Source organism: Nelumbo lutea, chromosome 1 (genome assembly GCF_056320005.1).
Source record: "Nelumbo lutea isolate HS-2025 chromosome 1, American lotus-T2T, whole genome shotgun sequence".
Lineage (NCBI taxonomy): Eukaryota > Viridiplantae > Streptophyta > Magnoliopsida > Proteales > Nelumbonaceae > Nelumbo > Nelumbo lutea.
Window position 1 is genome coordinate 118,781,492 of NC_142684.1, and position 27,254 is coordinate 118,808,745.

Below are 27,254 nucleotides of genomic sequence, written 5' to 3' on the forward strand. Positions count from 1 at the left end.
TCTCCCATCTATACTGTTTTATTTTTATTTAATTTCATCCTAAGTCTTAACACAAATATATGTTCAAAATATAAATAACAGGGAAATCCTGTTTGAATTCCCATTTCTATGCACGAAAAGTGAAATTTTTATTAAAACTTTTTAATATTTTTTTCTATTGGCAAGAATTATATATACAAAAATAAATAAACAAATAAAAAAAAAAGATTAGGGGGCCGGGAAGGAAACAAACACACCCAAGTTGTCAAATAACTACTCCCTCCAAGGCTCCAGCCCAAGCATCCTTCCAAATTGTAGGTTACGAAAGAGAGAGATTAAAGTTAAATACATTGAACTTGGGTCTTGGGCTTTTGCCCAATCTAAGTTTCGTACATGAGGGGGGATGAAAATGGATCACTAAAACTAATAAATGAGTGAGATTTTATGTTAATCAAGAGCCATCTTTCCCATGGGGTCATGCTCATGTATGTAGTTTGGTAGGCCCCATTTGCTTGGTTTCGGACCGAAAATCGGTATAGGGTCATGTATGTAGTTTGGTAGAGAGAGAGAGAGGAGAGGGGCCACCAAGGGATAATGGGTGTTGCCTTCATCCTCACTGGATTTGTTCCCACCAATCCAAATTAATACTCCGTACTTGTTGATTCGAGCCTCCGAACTAATGCAAATAAACACGGGAGAAGGGGAATCTAAAAGCTCCCACGCGAAGGACGGAAGGCATGCTCATATAGCTGCACATCACTCATCACTCATCAGACTTGTCACTTATAATTTTTCCGTTATCCGTATCCCACTTTTCTCCTACTAATAATCCCTCCCCGTTTTGTTATTAACTGACTACACACATCATTGTCTCTGCTGCCGCTGAATAAGCCTACCAAATAAAGTAATTCCTGGCGCCTGCTTGTTTACACTTTATACAACCTACGCCTTTTGCTAATACTATGTTTAACAAATTAAACACTTCACCTTCTTTGGCTTATTGTGTCTTAATCTCCTTTGATTTATGACACTTGATTAAATCCTAATGGATTTGTTAATTGTTATCTTTACTGTTTGATTCCATCGATTTTCCGATCTTCTCTCTCTGGCGGTTGGTTCCCCCCTTCCATTCTCTCTTCCTCCTGTTATTCAACTCCCAAACACGTCCGTACCTAAAATCCCTCACCGTCCCTTCTCATGAATCTCCGTTTCTGTTTCTCATCGTCACTGTCCGTGTCAGCAATCTTTTTGTCAGAGTTTGCATTCTCAAATATTGCCACGTGTAAGTAACACGTGGATTTCAAGACGCAACAAGAGAAGCAGAAGCCTGCCTCTCCGATCCTCCTAAAGGCCATAACCCCCTCCCAGAACCCCGTTCTTTTTTTTTGGGAAGGGGAGGGGGGGGTATGCTCCCAGAACCCCGTTCTTTTTTTTTGGGAAGGGGGGGGGGGGTATGCTCCCAGAACCCCGTTCTTTTTTTTTTGGAAGGGGTGGGGGGGGGGGATGCCAACAGTTCAAAGTTCCCTCCGTTTCAAAATTCCCCGGACACGCCCACGTGGCAGTCATGTCAATGGACCCCACTCCCACGGCCACTGCTCTGAATACCTTCGATTGAACCCCTCCCCCCCCCCTCTCTCTCTCTCTCTATCCTCCCTTATTTATTCCGGCTAATTGTGTCCGAAATCGGCAGTCGGTGTCAGACAACCTTTTGATTTGTATAAATAGTCTACTTGCTTCTACGGTTCTACCCACTCTCCCCACTTTTGTAACACGATTTTTAGCTTTTCTTCATACACAGATAAGCAGCCGATCCCGAAAACCAAAAGCGGCCACCGGCGCTACTTCAGTCGGCACAGACGAAGAGAGTAGTTGAGGAATCCATTGACCTAAGTTCGTACTAATAGCAATTAGCAAGTAGCAGCATTATATCCTTTCTATTCATTATGACACGTTTCTCATGAAAGCCTGCAACCTTTCCTAACCTCTTACGCTGCTTTTTCTTTTCTTTGCAAAAAAAACCCACAAACAGCAGTAGCGTACGATAGCAACTAGCCGCTCCCCACCCACGTCATCAGTCACCACTGAGCCACTGACCACACCCATCATCTCCTTTCTGACTTCTCTCTTTATTGTTGATTGCGGGTGATGAACACTGCTTTGCCGGAGATGTTGCACTGCCTACAAACGCCACCGGAAAATCTCGTAGAAAGCGTTGCGGACCTCACTATGCTTGAAAGAAAACGTGCACAGCTTAAACGGCAGCTGCAGCAACAACAACAACTACGGCAACAATCTCAACAGAGATACTTCGGTGAAACCCAATTCTCTGTGTTTCCCCAGCCTCCGGTGACACAGGCACAACAGTTTCAAGATTTGATCAACAATGCTCCGGCGCTTCGGGAGTTTGTGAACCGGTCAATGAAGACCGACCCGGGTTTGGCAAATGATTGGCCGGACTTCGGTAAGTACCCGATCACCAATACCGGGTTTGGTGGCAAGACTGCGGACTTTGGGTGTAACGGGTTTGGAACTAATTCTCTCGGGACGGACCAGTCTCACTCTGTCTCTATTTCGAGGACTTCTAGTTGTCCGCCGGCGGTGCCCTTGCCGGATGAAAAAGGCAGAGATTCGACCTTCGTGGCAACTCCTTCCACGGTTGGAAGAGAGAGCTTCAAGAAGAGAAAAGCGGATAAGACGCAGAACACAAAGGTTTGTTTTTCTTTAACACTGACCAGATTCGTATTCTTCGTCTAAATTCACTGTTTCCTCATCAATTCATCATTTTGGCTCTCTCTCTCTCTCTCTCTCTAGTTTACTATTCTTCCATCTATGAACGGAAAATTTGAATTTTCCAAAGAGCAACGAGCCATGAATTTCCAAAAGAAGAGCTTCTAAGTTGTATCGAATGATTGATGATTGTTTAGTGAATTGATTGATCAAAGCTCTTTTGGTTACCCAGGTTACTGTACCAGAGGACACAAGAGATAAGAGGATCAAAGCGGATGCGAAAGAGACCAAGATCACAGTACAAAGCACCGCTACTACCACACGGTCCACACCCACTACAACCACCACCACCGTCACCAACCCCAGTAACAGCAACGACACCACCACCGCCAACAACAAAAGCAACAAAGAAACTACTGGTGACAGTCCAAAAGAGAACTCAAAGACTCCAGAGGTTCCGAAACCAGATTACATTCATGTCCGAGCGCGTCGTGGCCAGGCCACTGATAGCCATAGTTTGGCAGAAAGGGTAAGTGTCGGATTTATTTTTCGTCGAAGAAATTGAATTTTTATGCGACTTGAATTAATTTGCTTATATATCCATGCGATTTGTAGGTGAGAAGAGAAAAGATTAGTGAGAGGATGAAATACCTACAAGATTTAGTACCAGGTTGCAATAAGATTACGGGCAAGGCTGGAATGCTCGATGAAATCATCAACTATGTTCAATCCCTTCAGAGACAAGTAGAGGTAAAAGACCCAATGACCAGTCTGTTTTTTTTTTTTTCTTTTTACCCCTTACCCTTGTCTTGTCTTAGTTGTAATCGGACTTATTTCTTAATTTTGTCTTCTGATCATCATATACAGTTCTTGTCCATGAAACTCGCCGCCGTGAACCCCAGTCTAGATTTCAACGTGGACAACTTCTTCGGAAAAGAGGTAAATGTATATCATTTTTGTAATTACTACTTTTATTAATGGAGAAACATGGAGACTCTGCCATTTCTTTGGAAACTAATTCTATTGTTTATCCTATAGAGTGCACAGACATTTCCTGCTTGTAATGGCAATAGTTTTCCGACGGCTGGATTGTCATCGGAAATGGCGAATCCGGCCTACCTTCAATTTAATCCAGTCCAGCAAGTGGTCTCATGCGGTGGATTGGATATGGCTATAAATCCCCCTGATGAAATGACGATTAGAAGAACCTCCAGTACTCCCATATCTATGCCTGAGGCGTTCCTCGACACAACCGGCTTCACTGTAATTTCTTTTACCGTTCACAGTTGATTGATTCTCTTTTACCCTCTCTGTTTCTACCCATATTTCTTCATACATTCTTTCTCATGTGAATCACAATTATATTTGCAGCAAGCCCCACATTCTTCATCAAATTGGGAGATGGATCTACAAGGACTTTACAAAGTGGAGCTTCAGCAAGGAAGACCAGCTGCCTTTCCAACTCATCCATTTACAGGTAACAGTCAATTTTGCTTGGATTGTTGTTATATCTTTTCTCCTTTGCCATATGATCTTCTCTCGTTGACAAGTTCAACTAACAAAGATGGATTGAAAGAAATTCATGAAGATTACCGATGGCGATGGGTCAGAAGAGAGACCAGACCCCGTAGGGAGCCCCACTGGAAATGTCTCAACCCCACGTCATAATCTTGCTTAAGAGTTAAGAGGAAGGGAGTGAAGGGGCCCTTTTGTGATTAAAAGAAGGTGCAGAAACTTGAAAATGAAAATAAATAAGCAAATAGGGAAAGATAAGAGTACCAATATCATCAAGTCATTGGGTCCTCTGCAGATCTTTGGGGTCAATGATCAATGAGAGAATAAATTGATTTGAAGCAAGAAACAAACTGGGTGGTATACTATATTCTATTCCTGAACTCCAGTCTCGTCTCCATAGAGTGGTTTGGTCTGACCCTTGTAATAGTAGGATTCCCTGTATGGAGGGCAGAGGCAGAGTACCAGCTTTCAAATTGCCAGTCGGGTTCTTAGAAACAGTACTGGTTAGCGGCCAGTCATATGGGGGCCTTGCATTTGAGCTAGGCCCCTCGTGGATCAGAACTCTGTCGGGTTCCAAAAGATAAAAATCATCTTTCATGGTCTTGGGCTTTCATGTCATGAGATCAGATCATCCAATTACTTGTTCATGGGCTAATCAGAGGCAGCAATCAATTTTAACTTACTTTGTTCTCATCGTGTACCAGTTTAGTTTACCCCGATCTGAAGGATCGATTTTCTTTTCATTTTGCAGGGACCCTGGAAGCTAACAATCTCAAGATGGAGATGTGATTTGGAACTACCAATCATAGATTCCTTGGAGCAGATGATATACCAAAATGCCTACAATCTTGATTTCTTCCTTTCTTTCTTTTTTCTAATTTTTGTAGTACATAAGATATATTTGTATGTACACTGGCCGGAAGCATAGTAGTAATAACAGAGATCCTGTATTAACAATCAAAAATTCTTGTCCACCCACTTGACAACAAATTAAAATACGATATGATGTGGGTTGATCCTCAAATGCAATTGCTAATTTGTCCCAATCACTCCATTGCCCTCTCTGCTCTGCTCTTGCCCCGTGAGTTCTATTTAGTACAACTGCTCCGGGCACTATGCATTTGCACGCGTTCAATTGTACCCAATATGTGTTTGTGTAGAGAGAGAGAGAGAGAGAGGACCACTGGGCACTGGGCACACCTAAATGTTGGTGTTAGATGGAGGTGACTGCATAGTGAAAGCGATGGGAAAGTAAATAAATACGGTGTGGGCAAGGAGGTGGAGAGATGAAGGATAGCAGCAGAAATATGGAGGCTTTTAAGTAGTAATTCTAATTCAGTGGCCCAAAGTATGGTCAGGTGGATGAGATTGAGACGAGAGGATGGGCGTGAGACCGGATCAACCCCCGACAAGAGAGACGGGGTCTGTTCGACGAATTGGGAAGATATCCCATACTTATAAGTTATTATTTATGGAAGATATTCCTAATGCACGGTGGATGTACATATGAGGCATCCCATGTGAAGAGCAGATCCCGTTCTCTTATAAGACTGTCCTTTACAACGTTTCACAGCACATCTTTGTCCGAGATGGGATCTATTCCTTACAAATGTGCATTTCACATACACATCCATCATGTATTGAGAACATGAACAATAGGATGTGCCTTTGAGTATCTGATTTGGTCTTATTTTTCCCGTATTGAGAATATTGATGATGACATCATCATTTCTGATATTATTATGAAGAGATGCCGGAAGATGTAGAATGAGACATTATGAGGGGCTGATTTGAACCGGATGGGCGTTGGGAATTGGAACAATTCTAAATTTATAGTTTATAAACGGAGATTACATTTCCGCCTCACAAGCGGCTGCCCCACGGTACATGCCCGCCGTTTATTGGGAACATCTGACATTATCTGTTTTGATAGTATCAAAACGGATAATGTCATCCTTAATAGATGTTTTCAAATACACCGCGGGGATGTGCTCTGGGCATTTTGAGGCGGAGATGTGATGTCTTCAGAATGCTGCCATACCATCCTCTAAAGGAACAGAGAACGACATGCAAGTTATCGTTTGTCGCAACTGCTGTCATGAGAAAAAGATTTTGTTTCTCAACGGAGGCTGACTGCTGGCTGTCAATCAGTCACTCAAAGTAAAAGCTACACAAATGGAATCCTTCCTTCCTTATCGGCTGCCTAACGCCAATTCAGATTTGCTTTCCATGTGTTGAGATTTTGTATCTTGGTATTAATATATGCTCCTACTACCCTAACCATAGAGTAAAAACACGCCTACAAAAACATCAATCTGTCGTCTCTAACAAATTTTCCATATCAAAATCTTCTCCATACTTTCTGCTATTGTGTTGACCTACAGCCATAATTCGACGACTGGGGATTCTTTGGATGAGAGTTGAGAGTGAAACCCTTCCTGAAGAAAGCGGAGTTTAGTTATTGCTCTAACAAGTTAAATTTGGTCACTTGGAGCCGGACAGAGGCCAACGTTGACATGCGGCCCCCATGTGGGTCTGACAAGTATGGCCTTCTTGAAACTGGTCTGGACGGGGGGTCTCGAAACAAGCACTCCCCTCCCATCAGTTCAAGAAAAGAATGTAGTTATGTTTATCCAAAGCAAAGAAATGAGAAGAGATGATTGGGTGCGATAGCGGTGACAACTGGAAGGATTCAGATTGGGTGGTGAGATGTGAATGGTTATTTGTTACGCCAACAGCATCACTCTATCACCATCACCCACAGCATTTTCCTTTCAAATATTTGATATTTCTGTGTGTGTGTGTGTGATTCGCAGTGTCTTGAAGTCGAAGAAAGAAAGGAGGTTTGCTTTTTCATGGGATGGATGGATGGAATCAGGAGTGTGGAGGGCCCTCCGCCGGATCCTGCGTGCGTTCCCCTTCTTTAGACAGCAAAAGAATGAATTGAAGGGAGTTTAATCATTCACAAATGGATGATGGAGGTGGGCCGCCTGCTTCGTCCATTCCATTTCGCTCTCTCCCCTTCCTCAGTTTCCCTAGATGGATGAATGGTGAGAGAGCAACCCTTCCTCAGTAAAAAATGATGATGTCATTAATCGGGAGATATTCTCAATATACAGCGGAGATGTGCTGTAGAACGTTGTGACGAGCAATCTTATAAGGGGCAAGGCAAGGCAGGATGCAACAGCCCTGACCTTGAGACCTCCAAACTCCAAACCATATTGCTTTTTCAGGTCAAGTTCCCATCAATAAGATCTTTCGTCAGCAAAGCGAGGATTCTCTCGGGGGAGTAGGGAGGGGAACACGTCAAAAGGCCGATTAATAAATACTAACAGCTGAATTAGCTGAACTGAATGACTTGTCATTTTGTCTTTTTAGTGGAAAAATACTTGGCTATTGGCAACTTGGCAATAGGGGTCGATTCGAGTCGAGCCAAATACTTGGCTATTTGAACTTGACTCGCTAAAATTATGTTAGGTTTAAGCTCGATTCGAGCTAGATATTTGACCTCGAGCTTGGCTGAATTCAAAACTCACAAGTTCAAGTTTCGCTCAGCTCGAGCTTGACTACAAGTTAAGTTATTTTTTCTAAAAAATAAAAAGTATATATATAACTTTTTTTTTATTTTACATACAAAAAATAAGAATTATAAAAATTATTTACCATTATACATAAAAAATAAAAATATTATTACATAATAAAAATTATTTATTATATATATTTATATGTATAGGTGTGTGTGTGTGTGTATGTATGTATGTATGTAATAAAAATTTATTTATTTATTATACTAGGCTCGCAAGTCTCATCGAGCTTCACTAGCCTCGAGCTCGACTTGATTAGTAAATGAGCCTATATATCAAGCTTGAGCTTGGCTCGAAGCTCAATTTAAACTGAGCTGAGTCAAGCTTTTTACAAGCTAAGTTCAAATAGCTCGTGATAAGCTGAGCTCGTGGCCACCCCTACTTGGCAATTGACCCAATTTCAATTTCCATGCAAATATGTAATGTAACATTGTTTCTTGTTACTCCATTACCCCAACCTTACATTCTCCTTTACTCTCTCTTCTCTCTCCCTTCGCTCCCAATTTGCCATTTGCCATTTCAGTACCCTCTTTCTTCATTCCTCTCCCTTCCCATTGGGTTTTCTCTCTTCCCCCACAATTCACATCTCTCAATATGTGTTTTACTTTAGTCCTCTCCTTCACTTCTATCTCAAACCCCCCCTCTATTCTCTCCACTTTCCCATAAAAATAGGGCCATAATTTATTAAGATTTGTTTTTCCAAATCAAACAATATTTATATCCATAGACGTGATTTCAAGCAAATTAAAGACAGGGGAATAATAGGAATTTGATATTATCTATATATTCATGGCATATTCCATTATTATTAAATAATCTATTGTTAAATAATCCATTAGTTATGAAAATTACTAAAACTTTCTACAAAATATTATATCAAAAATTATGAAATAATTATTTCAGAAATAATTCATTATTTAACAAATATTAAATTATTTAATAATCTACCAAAAACTAATAAACAATCCATTATTTAATAATTTTTTGTTATTAATAAATTTTTAAAATTTCACATTTTAGCATAATTTACATGAATCGTTGTAATTTAATAAATTTTCATTAAAATTTTACAATAATACTTTATTGATAAAAGATATTACTAATTAGCAAAATTTACTAATTTCTATAAAATCAATAATTATAGTTAACAATTATCAAATAATTTAGGGAAACTCTTTAACTAATAATTCATACTTATTTTTTAAATAAGTAATTAAAATTAAGAAATTAATCTATGAAAAAATATTCTCCAAAACTATATAAATAATAATCTATTATTATTCAACTAAACAATTATTAAAAATTTTAGGAAATTAATCTATCAGAAATTGTTTCATAATTATTTAAATAAAGAATCCATAATTATTATTTCAATAAATAATTTAGGAAAATTATTAAGTCTATCCACATTGATCTAGACCACTTGGTTGATTTCGATCATACTTGGTTTTACATTAATTAACAATAAATGGTTTACTTTTAATTAAAAATAATGTAATTACCATAATTATATTAATTTACTATAATTACATTTACTTTGATTAGTAGCAAATAGTTTAGGCTTAAAAAGAAAATAATTTATATTAATTTATTGTTACTATAAATAATTAATTTATTATACATTACTACTAATTAATAACAATTTCAATATTTTTTTTGGAAATTATCATAAAACATTGTAATTTATTGTTATTTAATTTACTGTTAGTTAATTAATTATAGAAAATTATTAGAATTGTAGGGGTGACAATTTTTCCCGTAAAATTGGGGCCAACCCTGCCCCACCCGAACAGGGCAAGTTTTCTTAAATCTTAAATAAGGACAAGGCAGCACGGGGTGGGGATGGAAAATATTTTTCCCCAAATTAAGGATGAATTTGCATATAATTCCCCAAACCCGATGGTAAATTAGTAAAATGTTCATAGATTTAATATTGATTTTTAAAATATCTCTAAGTTTTCCTCATATTCTTATAATCCTAGGATCCCATAATTTCATTTATAAAATACCCTCAAATTGTCATAATCCAATTCCTAAAATACCAAAAAATTCCCATAATCCTATTTGTAAAATATCCATATATTAGATTTTTTTAGGTGGTTGCCCCAAGGCGTGGAAAATTTGGGGATTTCCCATCCCCAATGGGGAACGAGTGCCTTGCGCCGAACCCACCCCAACCACTAGGGTTGTAGAGTAGAGTGTCTTGACTTACAGGGGCAAGGCACAAGGAGGGGTGCCCTATCCCGTGAATCGCATGGGCTCCTGCTAGTATATATATATAGCAAGACGGTCCACACCGGCATGCCTCTCCTTGCTCCATTATCCCCACATTGCATTCTCCTTAACTCTCTCTCCTCTCCCCTTCCCACCACTCCCTTAAGCCATGTCACCATTCCCAACCCAACTACCTAAGACTATTCCTAGAATTTCTCTCTTAAGGTATCTCCTCTAAGCCAATAGCAACGTATCATGTTACCCCACTCCCCAATCAATTCCTAAAATCTCTCTAAATGGTAAAATATAGTTAATATTTAATCCAATCCATATTCAATGACATTAAATAGTGTCATTACCAAAAGTTAATAAATATGGTTATTAAATTACCAAAAAATAATAAATATTTTTATTAATTAACTCATCATTACTTTGTAAAGTATTTTGGGTAAATATTGTTATATTCATTTTTTTTTTGTTTCATTGTTACATTCATGTTAATTAACAACATTTTCTAGAAATTGAAAACTCTTTAACTAATTCCTATAAAAGTGAGAATTATATTTAACAATTATCAAAAAGTATAAAATTTTAGTTATTGCTATTATTATACTTAATATCCGAATGTAGATGGGGGAATCAAAGATTATAATGTTGAAAAATAAAATTATTAATTTATTTATATTGGAAAACAAAAGATAGACTAGTGTAATTTTGTTAGTAAACTACCTAATAAAAATCAATAGTTAATAACAAATTAAATTAATTTTTAATAAATCTCCATAATTACACAAACGTAACAAAATTTTCAAAAATTTTCATAAAACTACATTTTTGTAAAATAACATTTTGGAAATTAAAAAATATAAATTTTTTAAAAGTTTATTTTAAATGTATTAATAGATTATTGAAAATTATTTGAATAATTTGGAAATTTTAGGAAAGTTTATTACGTTTGATAGATTTTGGAAAAATATTGAAAAATTACATAATTTTCATTGTAAATTACTGAAAATTATTAAAGATAAATGAGTATGGGAAAAGGAAAGCTATAATTTGAACCAATAATTACACAAATTATTAAGATAAATTAGTATAATATTGGAAAAAGGAAATTATTGATCAGTTTATATTAGAAAATATAAGGTAAATTAGTGTAATTCTATAAGTAAACCATTTAAAAAGAAAATAAATTATTTAATAATAATTTAAAAATAAATTTGAATACATTTCAAAATTACACAAATGTAATAAATTTTCCAAAATTTTCATAAAGTTACATTTCTGAAAATTAAAGGCAATTTAATAGACTTTGTGAAATTTATCATGTGGTTGATACTCAGTATATCCTTTTGATCATTTTTGTCATCAAATTTAATATTAGGTTCACAAGGAATGAGTGCCTTGTCTTGAACCCGCCTAACACTAGGGACGGGGCGAGGAAAATTCAAGAATTCTCTATCCTTGATTAGGAGTGAGTGTCTTGCCCTGAACTAGCCGGGAGTGGGTGTCTTGCCTTGAACCTACCTAACATTGGGAATGGGGTAGAGTGTCTTGAATAAGGGGCGGGGATAGGGATGGAGTGCCTCACCCCAAACCTGTCCAGTTGTCATTCCGATATAATTGTTAATTATTAATAAAATTAATAAAAATGCTAACTTTTGTAATTATTTTTATTTATTAAAAGTCAATCAAATTTTCATTTAAAAATAATGTAAATAATAACAATTATTTAAATTATAAAAACTTAAATTTATTAAAAAATATATATTCATATTAAATTAACAATAATACTTTTAATTAATTAACAACAAATTTTGATTATTAATTTATTAATTAATAATAATTACAATTATTCAATGTTTTAGATTTTTCCGTACACCACACAGGTCTCTGCTGGTAAAATATTCATTCAACTTCACGCGTTAAGGAGCCAACCTCCTTATTATTCAGTAAAAGACAAAGCAATTGGCTTTTTCAGTTCCGTCTCTTATTCATTGAAGGACAGAGCAATTGCCCATTCAGTTCTCACCTATTGTCAAACTATCGTCCGGGTCTGTGTAGTCATATGAAGGACGTTCTGGTGTTACCTTTCATAAACGAATCATGAGCAACGAACAGTGGGCTTATTTTGAAACCGAATGGGTATTATCGGTTTTTAAAAAAATGGTAATTGAAATCAAATTGAAGCCAATGGATTAACGGGTTGATCATTTCAGAATCATTGGTCTGGTTTATTGATTTTTTAGTTTTTTATATTTATAATATATAAATATATAATAAAAAGTTAGAAATATATGTATATAATATTATATTTTAAATAATAAATAATATATTATATATTATAAATATTTATATATAATATATATTTAATAATATATAATATATAAATAATATAAAATATATAATATAAAAATATATGTATATGGATACTTTTGATTTTCTAAAAATACCAAACCGAAACCAACTCGACTAATTCGGTTAATCAGAAATTTCAATTCGACCTCATCAGTTCGATTTGGTTTTTTGGTTTTCCTTGATCACCCTAACTATGAACCATGCTCGAAAATAAGGTTGCGTTAATGGATTGATTTGTTTCTATCTAATGTTTCAAGTTTTGAAACGTCCATGCTCGAAAATAAGGTTGCGTTAATGGATTGATTTGTTTCTATCTAATGTTTCAAGTTTTGAAACGTCAATCATTAGTCTCATACTCTCATATTTGCATTTTTCTAATTAATGTTACTTACTTATGTGATACGACAACACATGTTTCTAGCGATTTAGTTGTATTGATCAAAGTAGAAACAGCAATGCTACCATAAACAACCTAAAGAAATAACAACAGTAGAGTACTGAGAGATAAAAGATAACTAATTGACAACAATAAGTGCAGACATGATCACATGAGACGACCTGAGATATGCTTGTAATCGGACTTGATGCTTATGCATGCCAAGTGATGGAGGGTGATTTGACCCAACCTCCTGACTAGGCGACACATGGATATGACTCAACGTAAGTAATAGACCAGCATGACAGCCTAGTTACAATTCGGCATAATGAGCTCGCTAAAACCCAGCCTCACAGTTCGCTACGAGGCAGCTTACTACCAGGCAGCTCGCTCAAAGTAGCTCACTATTGAGCAATCCAAGGGTTTTGGGAAGCTTCTTATCTGACAAGACCGTGCCTGTCAGACTGCTCCCACGTCCCTTGTCTAACGGTGCAGCACCTACCAATCCAGATGACTACGCCCACGTCTCTCGTCAGGCGGCATCGTGCTTACCAGCTCTGAAAAACATCTCTCAACTGATAGGGTCGTACCCTGTGATGGTTACCTGCACCCACATGCTCAGCCCTGGCAAATAATGGCTGCTGCAGAGAATCAGAGGCGGTTACACCCGATTTGAAAGGGCATTAATATATAAGGGCTCCAACCCCTAAGGAAAAGGTAATTACAAATTGCACATCTTTACTCTTAGCCCTCATATTTTTTACAACTAGCTCAGTTCTCCACCGAGTTCTAACTTAAGCATCAGAGTGTTCCCACCGGGTGAGCTCCCCGGGAATCCTTCACCTTCTCCTTTGCAGGTACCTTATCTGTCACTAGCTAGGAGCATAGCCCCTACCAGGTAGGAGTGACCAGATCGCGCACCATCACCAAGGATGGGACAAATCATCTTTAACGGATCAATTGCCTCTCTATGTAAAATTGTATCAATAATTTTAGCCAACTAAAGTTGCATATGCGCGCTCAGCTTTATATATTGAGATCGGCTTTAGTGCTCACAAGATCATGTTCATCACACCCTTTGTACAACCTTTTACAGCTTTGTATTGAAAATATTTTCGTGTTTGTAAGTTTTTTATGGGTAAATATTCTCAATGCAAAGTTGTAAAAGGCTATGCGAGCGGTGTATGGTCTTGTGAGTATTGAAACAGTTTTCCTTTGTATTCAAGAGGGAGCATACAACCTCCAAAGTTTAGGGATGGCAGTTTTCTTTGGGGACCCGAGGAGGTTGGGGATGGGGATTAATAGGAATTTCTTATCAGGGTCGGGGATGGAGATTGAGGTCCCCGCCCTACCCTGACCTTGATTTTATATATATATATATATATATATATATATATATAACATTATTTATAATTTAATTTTTTTATTTATTTTTCAAAAAAATACTATTATCTAAAAAAGTTTCAAGGATTTGGGTCCCTACGGGAAACCCATCCCCGTCGAGGATTAGGGATGAAGGATAAATTTTATCCTTGGCTAGAATCAGGGACGAGGATAGGGGTTAATTTCAAAATCAGGGGTGGGGACGGGGAATATGATCCCCACCCCTAACCCGCCCCATTGCCATTCCTACCAGAGTTCACATCTACGCCTCACAGCACATCCCGACCTTGTATTGAGAACATCTCCCGGTAATGTCTTATCATATCCCATACTTATCATCGAGAGATATTCCCAATACAAGGTCAGAATGTGTTGTGGGGCGCAAATGTGAACTCTTCCTACCAAAGACAAAACAGTAATCTTTTCAGCCACTCTAGCTGCAAGTTCAAATCAGCCCCCCACAAGATTGCCCCCCACAACGTCCCACAACACGTTCCTACCGTGTATTGGGAACATCTCCCGATGATGACATCATCATTTTTGGTATATCAAGGGGAGATGTATTGTAGGACATTGTAGGGGCAATTTTGTGGGGGGCTGATTTGATCTCTCCAGTTGCTATCTAATGGTTACTTGGTGGATGTATCATTTCCAAAACCTGTGCATTGGTAACTTACATTTTGCAAGTTTACAAATCTGAGAACCAATTTTACCCTTCAAAAAGGACCCTACAATACATCTCATCAGTCACCATAGACTGAGTGAGACCGGATCTGCTCTTCACACCTGGCACTTCACAGGCACCTCATACGTACATCCTACCATGTATTGGGAATATCTTCCATACTTATTAGTTATTATTCATGGGAGATGTTACTAATGCACGGTAGATGTGCCTGTGAGGTGCCCATTTGTGAGGAACAAATCCCGCTTTAGGCTGAGTTCAGATTGGCACCCCACATTACATTTTTCATACTCGTCATGGGAGATGTTCCCAATATATGATTTCCATGTGTTGTGGGACACGTTCTATGGGGCTCCGACGTAAATTTAAGACCCGAATCCCTTAATGCATGAGACGTATGATATAGGTTGAAAGTTTTCTTTTTTGGAATTGATGCCAATTCATGGGTGGGCATTGATGCATAAAATATGAATATTTGATATTTTAAATGTTTATAAATCTACAATGGAATTCAAAATTCTCCTTTGGACATGTACTTACTTTTTTGTTTTTTTTGTTTTTTTTTATGTTTGGAGGAGATCCACATCATGGTTTTCAAAACTGGACCAGACGGTTGGACCAAAAAAACTAGGAACCGGTTTTGTTTTTCCACAAAACCACTTTTTTCCCCAAAATCATTAATTTTGGTCAACAAACCGCTGAACCAGCTGATTAACCGTTTGAACTGTTCAAATGGTTTTATTTTTTTATTTTTTTTTAGAACGGGCCAGCCATTCGAACCAATAACCGGACCCCTGACGGATTCGGTCACCCTTTCATTTTTAAAAACCATGATCCAGATTCCGTTGATGTTTTACTGGTGTAATTTATAATGCATAAAAATAAAACTCCACCTCAGAGAAGAAAAAAGTTGTTTTTATTAAAAAATAATAATTCTTTCGTATATTTATTGTGAGCTTCTGACTTCTGAGTAATTTCAATTTTGTAAATTGCCAATTCTGATATCAAATACGGACCATGATGTTCATGAAATAGTACCTCAGAAAATAGTTCAGATCGGAAAATTGTGTATTGTGACTCTAACAGGTGATAAACATTGATGCGTGCATGTCCATGGGGGAGGCCTGTAGCTGCAGGGAATTAGCATATCCTTAGGATGGGACCAATAAGGTGGAGATTATTGATACCCTGACAAGGGTGTATTTGATAATTTTGTAGTCTCCAATTTATTTAAGATTTTTTAACCCTAAGTTTATTCTAAGTGGAGGGGTAGCCATAAAAGAAGCATAACAATACAGGATTTAGCCTAATGGATAGTGGGGAGGTCCAATGCAATGTAGGAAAAATCATTTTTGCTATCAAAGCTACTTTGTCTTGGAAGAAGAGAAACAACCTCAAGAAGTTCCATTGAGGAGATCCAACAGACAAAGGAGAAGGGTGATTTCAGATGACTGTATCGTGTTCCTCCTAGAACAAGAAAATTCTATAGGCTTAGCGGAAGATGATCCAATCAACCTTCGCAAAGCCCTTCAAGTTCTAATTCTCAACGATGGATCAATGCCATGCAAGAAGAGATGAAATCCATGAAAGGCAATGACGTTTGTGATCTTGCTGAGTTGCCTGAAGGTTCGAAACCCATTGGTTGCAAATGGATATTTAAAACCAAAAGGGATTCAAAAGGCAATGTCGAAAGATATAAGGCTCGTCTAGTGGCCAAAGGATTCACTCAAAAGGAAGGCATTAATTACAAAGAGACATTTTCTCTGGTTTCTTCAAATGACTCCTTTAGGACAATAATGGCACTTGTAGCTCATTTTGATTTAGAGCTACATCAGATGGATGTAAAGACAACGTTTCTCAATGAAGACATTGATGAAACGATTTATATTTTTCAGCCAAAACATTTTAAATCCAAAGATTCAAAGTCTATAGTCTGTAAATTAAAGAAATCCATCTATGGTCTCAAACAGGCTTTTCGTCAGTGGTATCATAAATTTCATCAAGTGATTACCTCATATGGTTTTGAGGTAAATGTGGTTGATGGTTGTGTATACCACAAGTTTAGTGGGAGCAAGTTTATCTTCCTAGTGCTATATGTCGATGACATACTAATGGCGAGTAACTATATAGGCTTGCTGCAAGAAACCAATAAATTTCTCACTAAGAACTTTGAGATGAAAAATCTTGGGGACGCCTCTTTTGTGCTAGGCATACAAATAGTACGAGATCGCCCTCGAGGTGTTCTTGGATTGTCACAAAAGGGGTATATCGAAAAGGTGCTAAGCAGATTCGGCATGAAAAGTTGTTCGCCGGGTGATACACCTATGGGTAAAGGAGACAAATTCAGTCACAGTCAGTGCCCCAAAACAGACCTTGAACTAAAGGAAATGCAAAAGGTTCCCTATGCCTTGGCTATAGGAAGTTTGATGTATGCTCAAGTTTGTACCCACCCCGATATAGCATTTATAGTGGGACTGTTGGGCAGATATTTGAGTAACCAAAGACTTTCCAAACGGGTCATGCGGTATTTATAGAGAACAAAGGACTACATGTTAATCTATAAGAAATCGAACAATTTGGAGATCATTGGGTATTCTGATTCTGATTTTGCGAGATGACAAGACAACAAATGATTCACTTCGGGCTGTCTTCATGTTAGCTGGAAGAGCTATATCTTGGAAAAGTGCCAAACAGATGCTCATAGCTTCATCAACTATGGCTGCAGAATTCATAGCATGTTTTGAGGCATCCAATCATGGGATATGACTACGTAACTTTGTCATTGGGCTGCATATAGTTAATGGCATTAAAAGACCATTAAAATTATTATGTGACAATAAATCTGCAGTTTTGTATTCCAACAACAACAGAAGCTCTGTAAAGTCAAAACACATCGACATCAAGTTTCTATCTGTTAAGGAGAGAGTTCAGAGTGGCCAGATTTGTATAGAACATATAGGGACAAACTCCATGATAGTGGATCCGTTGACCAAGGGATTGCCACCTAAGGTTTTTCATGAGCACACTACTTGTATGGGTATAGGCATGTTTTGTGATACCTTGTTTTAGTGGGAGTTTTTTTGTTGTTTTACTTTTGGATGTTCTATGGAATAAGGCATGTTTTGCATGTCTACATTTATGCATAATAAAGTTTTATGATTCTTTTCATCATCTACAACTCTGAATATGTTTGTGAATTTTTAAATGATCTTTATAAAGAATAAAGTAGAACTAGTTGGAAATATGCATGTTTTGATATCACATTGCATGTAATTTTCATGCCACTCATCCATACTTGATATATGTCGTCGAATGTATTGATATGGTGAGCATGAAAGGTTTAGTCATGTTTGTAGGTGACAAAAACCGTTATGATCTCATATTGGTATAGGAGATGGACCAGATTGAAACTAAGGCAAAGTCTAAAGGAAAATAGCATGAAAGGTGTACACATAAGGAATTTATTCAATATGATTGTTTCAAATTTAATATGTAGCCCAAGTGGGAGATTGTTAGGTTTTAATCTCTATTATGTGGGCTTACATATATTAAATGAAACAATTGCATTGATGGGCTATTTTTATAAATGGGCTTAATTAAGTGATTCATTCATGTGAAGTCCATAGACTTTGATAAGTGGGTATGGGGGTTATGGGTGGATACCACATTTTGACCCATATAGGCTTAATGGGATCCTATTAGGTCAAAATATAAAGACTCCTAAGTTATAGTTCCCAATATGTTAAATTCATTCAGCCGCCCTCCTTGCTCTACCCCATTAGAAACAATGAATTAAGAAAACCTAAAGAAGAAGAAAGGATTTAACTAAAGAAAACCACACCTGTTGGTCAAAGTTTTTGTTCATCATTCATTCCGCAAAGGTTCGATTGCAACAATGGAAACAGGTATTTATATAAGAATTTCTCAATAACTACAGCATGATGTGTCTTGGGTGCAACAAGGTTTATTGTTATTCCTATATTCTTGCATTGGTTTATTCAACACACAAGACTATGCTAACACTATTATTACAGTCCCTTTGCAGTTTTGCATTGGAAAAATCTTCTCTTAAAAAACATACAAATATAGAGATATTTCCAACATACGGCTGTAAAAAAGTAATATAAACAATATGAACACTATCTTCTAAGCACTGAAGTCGTTCTCCCTTGCAAGCAATATTGTCAAATGTTGTGGGATTGGACAAAAACAGTTTTATTGCCAGAATCGAGAATTGACGGTCAAAATGGGTATTTTAATTGTTTGGTATTTTAATTCTTAAAAATGTTGGCCTGATCAAACTTCCTCTATTTCTATTTACAAGTATATTAATAAGTGGAATTTCCTGACATGGAATTAACACTGCCTCCCCACTGAGCGCGCTGAAACGTGCCCCACAGCACATCCCAAGCTTTTATTTTGTTGTAAAATAATTTTAAAGGATTTTTAAATGAATTGAATAATTGAACAAGACGGTTGAACCATTCAATCCATGATCCATTCATCAAAATGACTCTATTTTGCCTAAAGTCTGACAACGTTGCTTATGAGAATCCTTGATTGGTCTTAAAGCAAAATCCCATCAAAAGCTTTTCTATTTTCTCAAGCAATTATAGATGTTTAAAAGAAGTAGATGCCAAACAAGCAGGTGCTATACAAAAGAAATCTCATTCTAGATTTCTAGCTACCCAAAGCATGGCTTCTTCGAGAAAGTACCGATGTTAAGCTTCAATCAAATAACTGATTTACTCTTCAGCCTCTGCGAATGCAAAAGAAGAAAACACTGGTATCAGTGAGAATTTTCGAGAAATAAATGGGGTGAATAATAATTACATAACTGCAAAGTGCAAACAGGCACTTCAAATTAAACGATGGCAATTCAGTTGAAAACCGGATTGGACCGGACGGTTTGACCAATTGACTCAGGAACCAATCATAAATTTGGATCTGGTTTTAGATCATAAAACCAATCAACCGGGCTTTAAACCAAATGGTTGAACCGTTTGACCTGGGAATTAGTGGTCAAAGCGGTCCCGTCCAATTTTCAAAACATGCTTTTTATAGTGGTTAATTAATAAAATTTAAAGTAGCCGCCCCCTTTACATGAAATAAACATAAAGGTTCTAAAAACCATTTTATCAGATATTGGGTATATAGTTGATTCCACTCAATAGTGTCACATGGCTACTATCCAAACCTGTAACAACCTAGATTTTAAGTTTTGACATGGGATGAAACTTCAAGTAAATGAATATGATTGAGCTGACATTGGATGTTACATGACAAGAATTTCAAGGTTGAGGCAGTTTAAAATTTTATATTGCGATGGAGTGAGTTAAATTCAAAAAAAAAAAAAAAAAAAAAAACTTCGATGATCCAAAGTGATATTTATTAACCTTAAGAGTTATCCATTTAAAAATTAGATTTATGATATAAAATATTTTAAATTAAAAAAAATGAAAAAAAAATCTATTTTTTATATTAAAAAAAATATATATAATATAAAATATTAATATTGTTAGGTCATTTGATTTTGATCGGTTTACAAATGGCTAAAGTGAAATTGATCAAACTTGATCAAATTGGAAATTTTTTTAATAAAATCCGACCTAAAATACTTGAAAACTGACCGACTTGGGTCGAGTTGATCAGGTTGGCCAATTTCATCAGTTTGATGAATAAATCTAACTGAAATTAATTATTGTTATTTTTGTATTATAAAAAATTAGTAAAAGTAGTATTTAAAATATGAATAATTATTAATTATTTAAAAAGTTGAAAATAAAAAAAAATGTATACTCTTATGTATTTCTATTAGGGTCATTTACTAAAAGACACCTTATAATTTTACATATTTACTTAAACCTACCTTATAGTTTTTATTTTACTAAAACATCCCATATATTTTACAACTTATTTACTTAATCAACCTTTCATTAAGGAGTGTTTGTTTTTCCATTATGCCCATAATTTTTTAGTCCAAAAATACCCTTAACACTTTTTTTGTACAAAAAAAAAATTGGCCAAATATAGCCAATAGAGTGTTGCCCGTGTCTTATTAAGGGAAAAATGGTATTTTTATTTTTATTTTTTTATTAAATTTATTTAAATAAACATTATGGTCAACATTGTCATTTTTCACTGTCATTTAATGGAAGATTGATTAAATCCATTGCAAATTATAAGTGGTATTTTAGTAAAATGCTAGCTATAGGGTAGATTTTAGTAAATCCATGAAAATATAAGAAGTATTTTAGTAAATGACCCTTTTTATTATCTAACTTTCACTTAATAAATCCCATGCATCGACGGGTCCCGTTAGTATTTCTTTAAAAAATGAAAATGTGACTTTGAAAAATTTTGAACTTTCTGTGATCAAAATACCCCTATTTTTAATTTGCTCTTATTTTATCATGAGGGCAAAATTGATTGTATTTAACATGCATTACAAGTAATAACTAATATGAAACGTGTTTTCTTAAAATATATCTGGTAGTTGCATCTTTCATTTTGGCTCAAAATTACTGAGTTTTTAGTCCTTTAAAACATGCCTATGTGACAAATCACTTGTAAAATAGGTCACCTGACCCATTGGCCTTCTGGGTTTATAGTAACTCAAGTGGTATCCATTGTAATTCAAGGTCAAATGAAGAATATTGCTAGAACTAGCAGTCAAGTGGTTGAGAATGATTAGTTTAGTCTTTTTGCTTTTTGAGAAGCCGAAGTGCAAATACACTTGGGTTGATGCAAATTTTTTCAATAGAAAGATTTAAATCCATGTCACCCCTACAATGCCCGTGCAATTTTATTACTAACTTTAAATATTTAAATAGGCCTTCTTGGTAAATATTTTAAAGGGTAAATTGTTGAAACCTCTCCTAAAGTTTCTTGTTGTTATTGAAACATCCCCTAAAGTTTGGTACTTACAATCATCTCCCATAAAGTTTTAGACATAGTTGCAAGTAGACCCCCTTTGTTAGAATCCTCTAAGTGGAGGCATGGAAATGTCCAAAATACTCATATAGTTATTTTGACCAAAATGTTTCTTTTTCAAGTTTTCTCCACGTATAAATCCTTACCCCAAACCCTTTCAATCTCTTCTCTAAAATTGATTTATTTTCCAAATTTTCCCTTAATATCAATTGCTCAAAGGTAAAGCTACAACTTCAAATTCTCCTTTTTTGATTTTCATAAAACTTATATTGTTTTTCTCCTATAGAAAATAGCTTCAATAGTAACTACATGGATACTTTGGACATTTTTATGTCTCTTTTTAGAGGATTCTAACAGAAGAGATCTACTTGCAAATGTGTCATAAAGTTTAAGGAAAGTGATTGTAATTACCAAACTTTAGGGGAGGTTTTAATAATGGCCCAAAACTTAGGGGAGGTTTAGGCAATTTATCACATTTTAAATAAGTTGAAGGGGATAAGTGGACTGTAATCCACCCCAGAAATCTGAATTGCAGCCCCCTCCTAGTCTACTAGTACCCCCCCCAAACCACATCCGCCCTGTGAATTTGGCATCAATCCACCCCTAAAAATCCTAGCTGCACCCTAGGGGTGGATTGAACTATAAAAACCCCAAGTTGAAGTGGGTGAATTAGGTAAGATGTGATTTGGATAGGTTTGCACTCATGTACAAATTGATCATTGATGGGTGTAGATGGAAAGTGGATGGATTGGTATTTGGCCCCCATGCCTAACCCATTCAATTGCCATCTATATTTCGACATAGATGTTGCATGTGTTTGGTTCTGATGGAGTTTATTGAGTAAACATTTTGTACTTGATGTGGCTGTAAATTTGAGAAAAGCAATTAATGAGGGCGTTTATGACACATAAGTGCCATTAGGCACCACATTAGTAAAAGTGCTGATAAATATCTACTTGTTGGGGGAATCTACAAAATGAAACTTCTTGAAACGGGAGAAGCGCACAGAAATCGATGTTTACTTTTGTAAACATTGATACATACGAATATGCATAATGAGGCCTTTGTTAATGGGGCGCCTATATGGTAGCATTTACTCAATAAAAGCCAATGAAACCAAACACATACATTGTTATTGGAGCCTCAACAAATCCTATCAATATTATACAACTAAAAATCTCAGAGGTCCATCTAAAGTTTATGACGCACAAAAAGGAAAGAGAAATAACATGAAGAACATAGAACCAAAAAGAGTGAAAACTAAAATTACCTTTGCCCGGAACTATTATAATGGGTGCTGATTTACAGTGGTGGAGGCAATATTCACTTACACTACCCTGCAGCACACTGAAATCAAACCAATCATTCAGTCTACAATCCCCATCAAAGTGGTTTTTTTTTTATCTTTTTTATCCAAAGAATTCTAGAGACATTGTTCTGAGAAGTGCTGAAGTGGGAACACCTTACCTTGAATCATGACAACCCCTACCATGTGTTTAACTCACTAGCTGAGTTGAGTGACATACTTTTGGTGGCGGGCTGTATGGGTATGTGGGTTTTATTATAATTTGATTTTTTAAAAGGTAATTAATTTTTTTAGGAAAAGTTGTCAAAACATTAATAGACAAAACATGTGTAAAAATAGTCAAAATTTTAACTTATTTAAGTAAAATTCATGCTTAAAAAATACAGGTAAAAATACTAACTTGATAGCTAAATGGTAGGTAAATGCATTTACCTAGGTAAATGACTTACTAAAAAAATCAATATACCTTTTGTAGAGACAAATATATATATGCACACTCATTATAATAATTTATAATATTTATTATTTTAAACTTACTAGTAATTATTGTTGTTGTTGTTGTTGTTGTTAAACTTTGTATTCCATTTCTAGAATAAACAAAAATAATTTTTATTTTAATAATTATTTTTATTTAATATGATAAATACACATCATTAGAAATGTTCCCAAATGTTTTTTTGATAAAATTCTATACATTTTCATTTTTTGTGTTCTATATTTTTACAATATTTATTATTCAATTATGACATCATGAGTTTCTTTAGAAAGTTGGACCATTGACCCACCATCTAAATAATAAAATAACTTTGCTTTCTAATCATTTTTAAATTATATTTCTTCTATATTATATAAATAATTACTTATCACACTTGATTTTTGTTTGACATAATTAATATATATTTTTATACATTAATTTGATTATTTATACTTTTTTTAATTTTTTTAAAGATTTATTATTTAACTATCATATCATCAATTAATCTATTTGACCCAAACCACTAACCCACCACCTAAAAAGAAAAATAGTTTGGTTTCTAGGTTGACATTAATTTCTGTATTACATCTCCATCATTAATAAAATTATTTCCTATGTATAATGCTTATTTTAGTTTAATATAATGATTGCATAATATTAGAGATGTACCCAATATTTTATTTTTTATAAATATATAACATTAAATATATGCCCAAACTTTTCTCTAATTTTTTTATTTTAGTGATTCTTTGTATTTTCTATTTTTAAAAATTTTATTGTTTGATTATGACATCATTTTATTTCTATGTTGATTTTAAATTTTGTATTCCATTTTCATCATTGATAAAAATATTTCCTACATTTCGTACTTATTTTTGTTTAGTATAATGAATATACAATAGTAAAGATATGACCAATTCTTTTTTTATATTATATATTTTATTTATTTTATTATTTAATTATGACATTATTTATTAATCTATTTGACCCCAAATGATTGAATACTTGAATTGCTTACCCACCATTGGGAGGGAAGAAAATGTTTTGTTTTTAAATTATTTTTCAAAATATTTATTTTTATTTTTATTTTTATATTATTAAAATTAATATCATAAATTTAATTAGTTTAATTTAATAATAAAATATATCTTAAATATAGGATTTAATGAGAAAATATACCTTACATATGAGATTTAATGAGGGAGAATAGGAAAATAGTTTTATTTCCAATTGGTTTTAAATTTTACAGTCCATTTCCATCATTAATAAAAATATTTATTGTTTATCATACTTATTATTGTTTAATATGTTGAATATATGATGTTAAAAATGTTTTCAATTTTTTTAATTTCAATATTTTTTTTGCATTTTATCTATTATCGAATTTTATTATTTAATTATGACAACATGGATTAGCCCATTTGACTGAAAATGGTTTAATTTCTTACCACCACTTAGATGAAAATACTATATTTTTTAGTTAGATTTTAAAAGTATAAGTTTTTATTTTATTGGAATTATTAGTTTATTATGTATTAATTTAATTAATAAAATTTAATGATGAGAAGAAACAAAAATACATTAAATATATGATTAAATGAAAGTGAATGCAAGTTAATACCTTAAATGTTGGATTTAATGAGAGGGGATTGAATGTATTAAATATCTTAATATTACCTATTTTCAACTCATTTAATACCAATTACAAATTATCCTATTTACCCTCATTTTTTATCAATAAATTTAAATATAGAGGGGTAAATGTTGTCCTCATAAAATTTTAAACATATTCTTGAGGCTATTGGTGCTTTTTAAAATAATATAGATTTTGATGTAAGATGACTTTAAAAAATAATTTGAAATCTTTTACTTTTTTTTTTTAATTTCAAGTCAAACCAAATGGTTAAACCATTCAATCCATGACCAAATGATTTTACAATAATCCGAGTCTGACAGTATTGATGTTTCAACTTTCAACCAGGCAGCAAACTAGATTATGGATCCCTCAAACCATTAAACTCACCACCCGTTGTAAGATCAATTTTACGGGGTTAGTTCATAAATCATAATACATACGTAGACATAGTAGATTATATACAGAAATGTGAGCAATCAGGGAGATCAAATCGACTCCATGTCTCCTGCCCACATAAATCTTGTTCACGTCTACTCATAATACACTACCCTAGTGAATTGGGAACATCTCTCCTTATATAATATCATGTAAAAATATCATGTAAAAGGATGAAATGTTCTCCATGTGTGACTGATATTATGTAGGTAGATATGGTTAGAGTTTGTGTGAACAACCAAAAATAATAATGTCATCATCGTGAGATATTTTCAATTCAGGACGGAGATATTCCCAGTATGAACTCGCAATGAGGGCGCATCCCACATAAATAAACTGGCCACGTGGCCCACATCATGCATAGTGACATAAATGTGCACACGTTTATGAAAAGTGGAATATGCACCCAAATCACTCACCAAGATGAATCGGAAATCAGAATGATGAACATGCTCATCAACTCATCACTCTACCACTGATCTACTCCACGAAATTACTGATCCAGATCAGATCATTAGATGATGGATAATGGATGGTTCAGATTGGTTTACCATTGGAGTAAGCTTCTGCCTCTTGTGCCCATTACAACCGCGGCTGGCTTTATGTGATCTGCTACTTTACAAATTGCCCTGCCTGGATCTCCTTCGACGATTCGAGCAAACGTCCTCACCTGATTTTTCATAAACAAATTCGGAAGTGGTGAATCGATGATTCTCTGTTTTGTTATATGTAGAGTTACGATCGAAAATTAACGGAAATGAAATGAGTAGGTACCATGCAAACTTCAAAAGCCTCCGCGGCGAGATTTTCCATGAGGCCCCTGCTCGCTTCAAAAACGTTTTCATTCTTCACATCTTTGAGAAACAAAAGGAATTTGTGAATTTGGGAGTTGGAACAGACGAAACAAAAGCGATAAGAGAGATTCTTATTTTTATTTAGAAAGGAAAGATCAGCATTCATTCACCAGTCTCAAGAGAAAATAAAGAAAAATGAACATAATTACTTAACCAGAGACGGCATGAACGAGGTGGAGGGTGTCGGCGAGCCTGCAGAGGTTGATAAGGGCCCAGTCAAAGGCGCACTTACTATTTGGGCTTTCATCAATGGCCACTAGGATGTCTCTCCCTCTCTTCCTCTCAAAGGATTCCCTCTCCAGTTCTGGATGCCCTACTTTCGGTATCAACGTCGGCAACGTCACCTCTCTCCACCCGAATTCCTCTACCTCCCCCATTATTGTCTCCATGCTTTGGCTCCCCTTCATTTCTCTCTTGCAACCGATCTTGACAACTCCTGAGAATTCAGATCACCAATTGCCACCGGATCTAATTAACTGTTTTTCTTTTATAACTTTCTTTCACCTTTCTATCTTTTCATTTTCACCCTTCACCCTTCGGAGATGGATTCAACAACATTTGATTCAAGGCGCGTGAGATTCTTAAATTTTGTGTAGGATTGATCCCTGCACTCCGTCAAATTGGAATCAATCAACCACTGTTTATTTACGCTGCTGCGTTTGGCCCCGTGTAGTATGTTAGATGTGATTTGGGTAAAGGAATACACATTGCACCCGGTGTGGATGCTATACATACGGATCGTCGATGGGTGTGATTAATGGGTAATGATCTACCTTTGTGGAAACAATAATCAC

General features: G+C 35.2%; 2 protein-coding genes across 3 annotated transcripts; one reads left to right on the top strand and one right to left on the bottom strand.

The window, feature by feature from the left end:
• Positions 1-1,485: 1,485 nt before the first annotated feature.
• Positions 1,486-5,185, top strand: LOC148877074 (uncharacterized). Its single transcript, XM_088981279.1, has 7 exons — positions 1,486-2,688; positions 2,939-3,235; positions 3,322-3,456; positions 3,574-3,645; positions 3,745-3,969; positions 4,078-4,183; positions 4,973-5,185. The coding sequence occupies exons 1-7, from the start codon at positions 2,125-2,127 to the stop codon at positions 5,008-5,010; spliced, it is 1,437 nt and encodes a 478-aa protein (XP_088837405.1). The 5' UTR covers positions 1,486-2,124; the 3' UTR covers positions 5,011-5,185.
• A 14,196-nt stretch (positions 5,186-19,381) lies between these two features.
• On the bottom strand, positions 19,382-27,077 carry LOC148877075 (uncharacterized). Of its 2 annotated transcripts, none has more exons than XM_088984397.1 (5): positions 26,615-27,077; positions 26,381-26,460; positions 26,158-26,276; positions 23,025-23,101; positions 19,382-19,580 (listed from the first exon to the last, which is right to left on the bottom strand). In XM_088984397.1, exons 1-5 carry the CDS (start codon positions 26,865-26,867, stop codon positions 19,567-19,569), a joined length of 543 nt encoding a protein of 180 aa, XP_088840523.1. In that variant the 5' UTR covers positions 26,868-27,077; the 3' UTR covers positions 19,382-19,566. The 2 variants fall into 2 exon arrangements, with proteins under 2 accessions (XP_088840523.1, XP_088840533.1); XM_088984407.1 differs by having other exon boundaries at positions 26,610-26,921.
• Between the last annotated feature and the right edge of the window lie 177 nt (positions 27,078-27,254).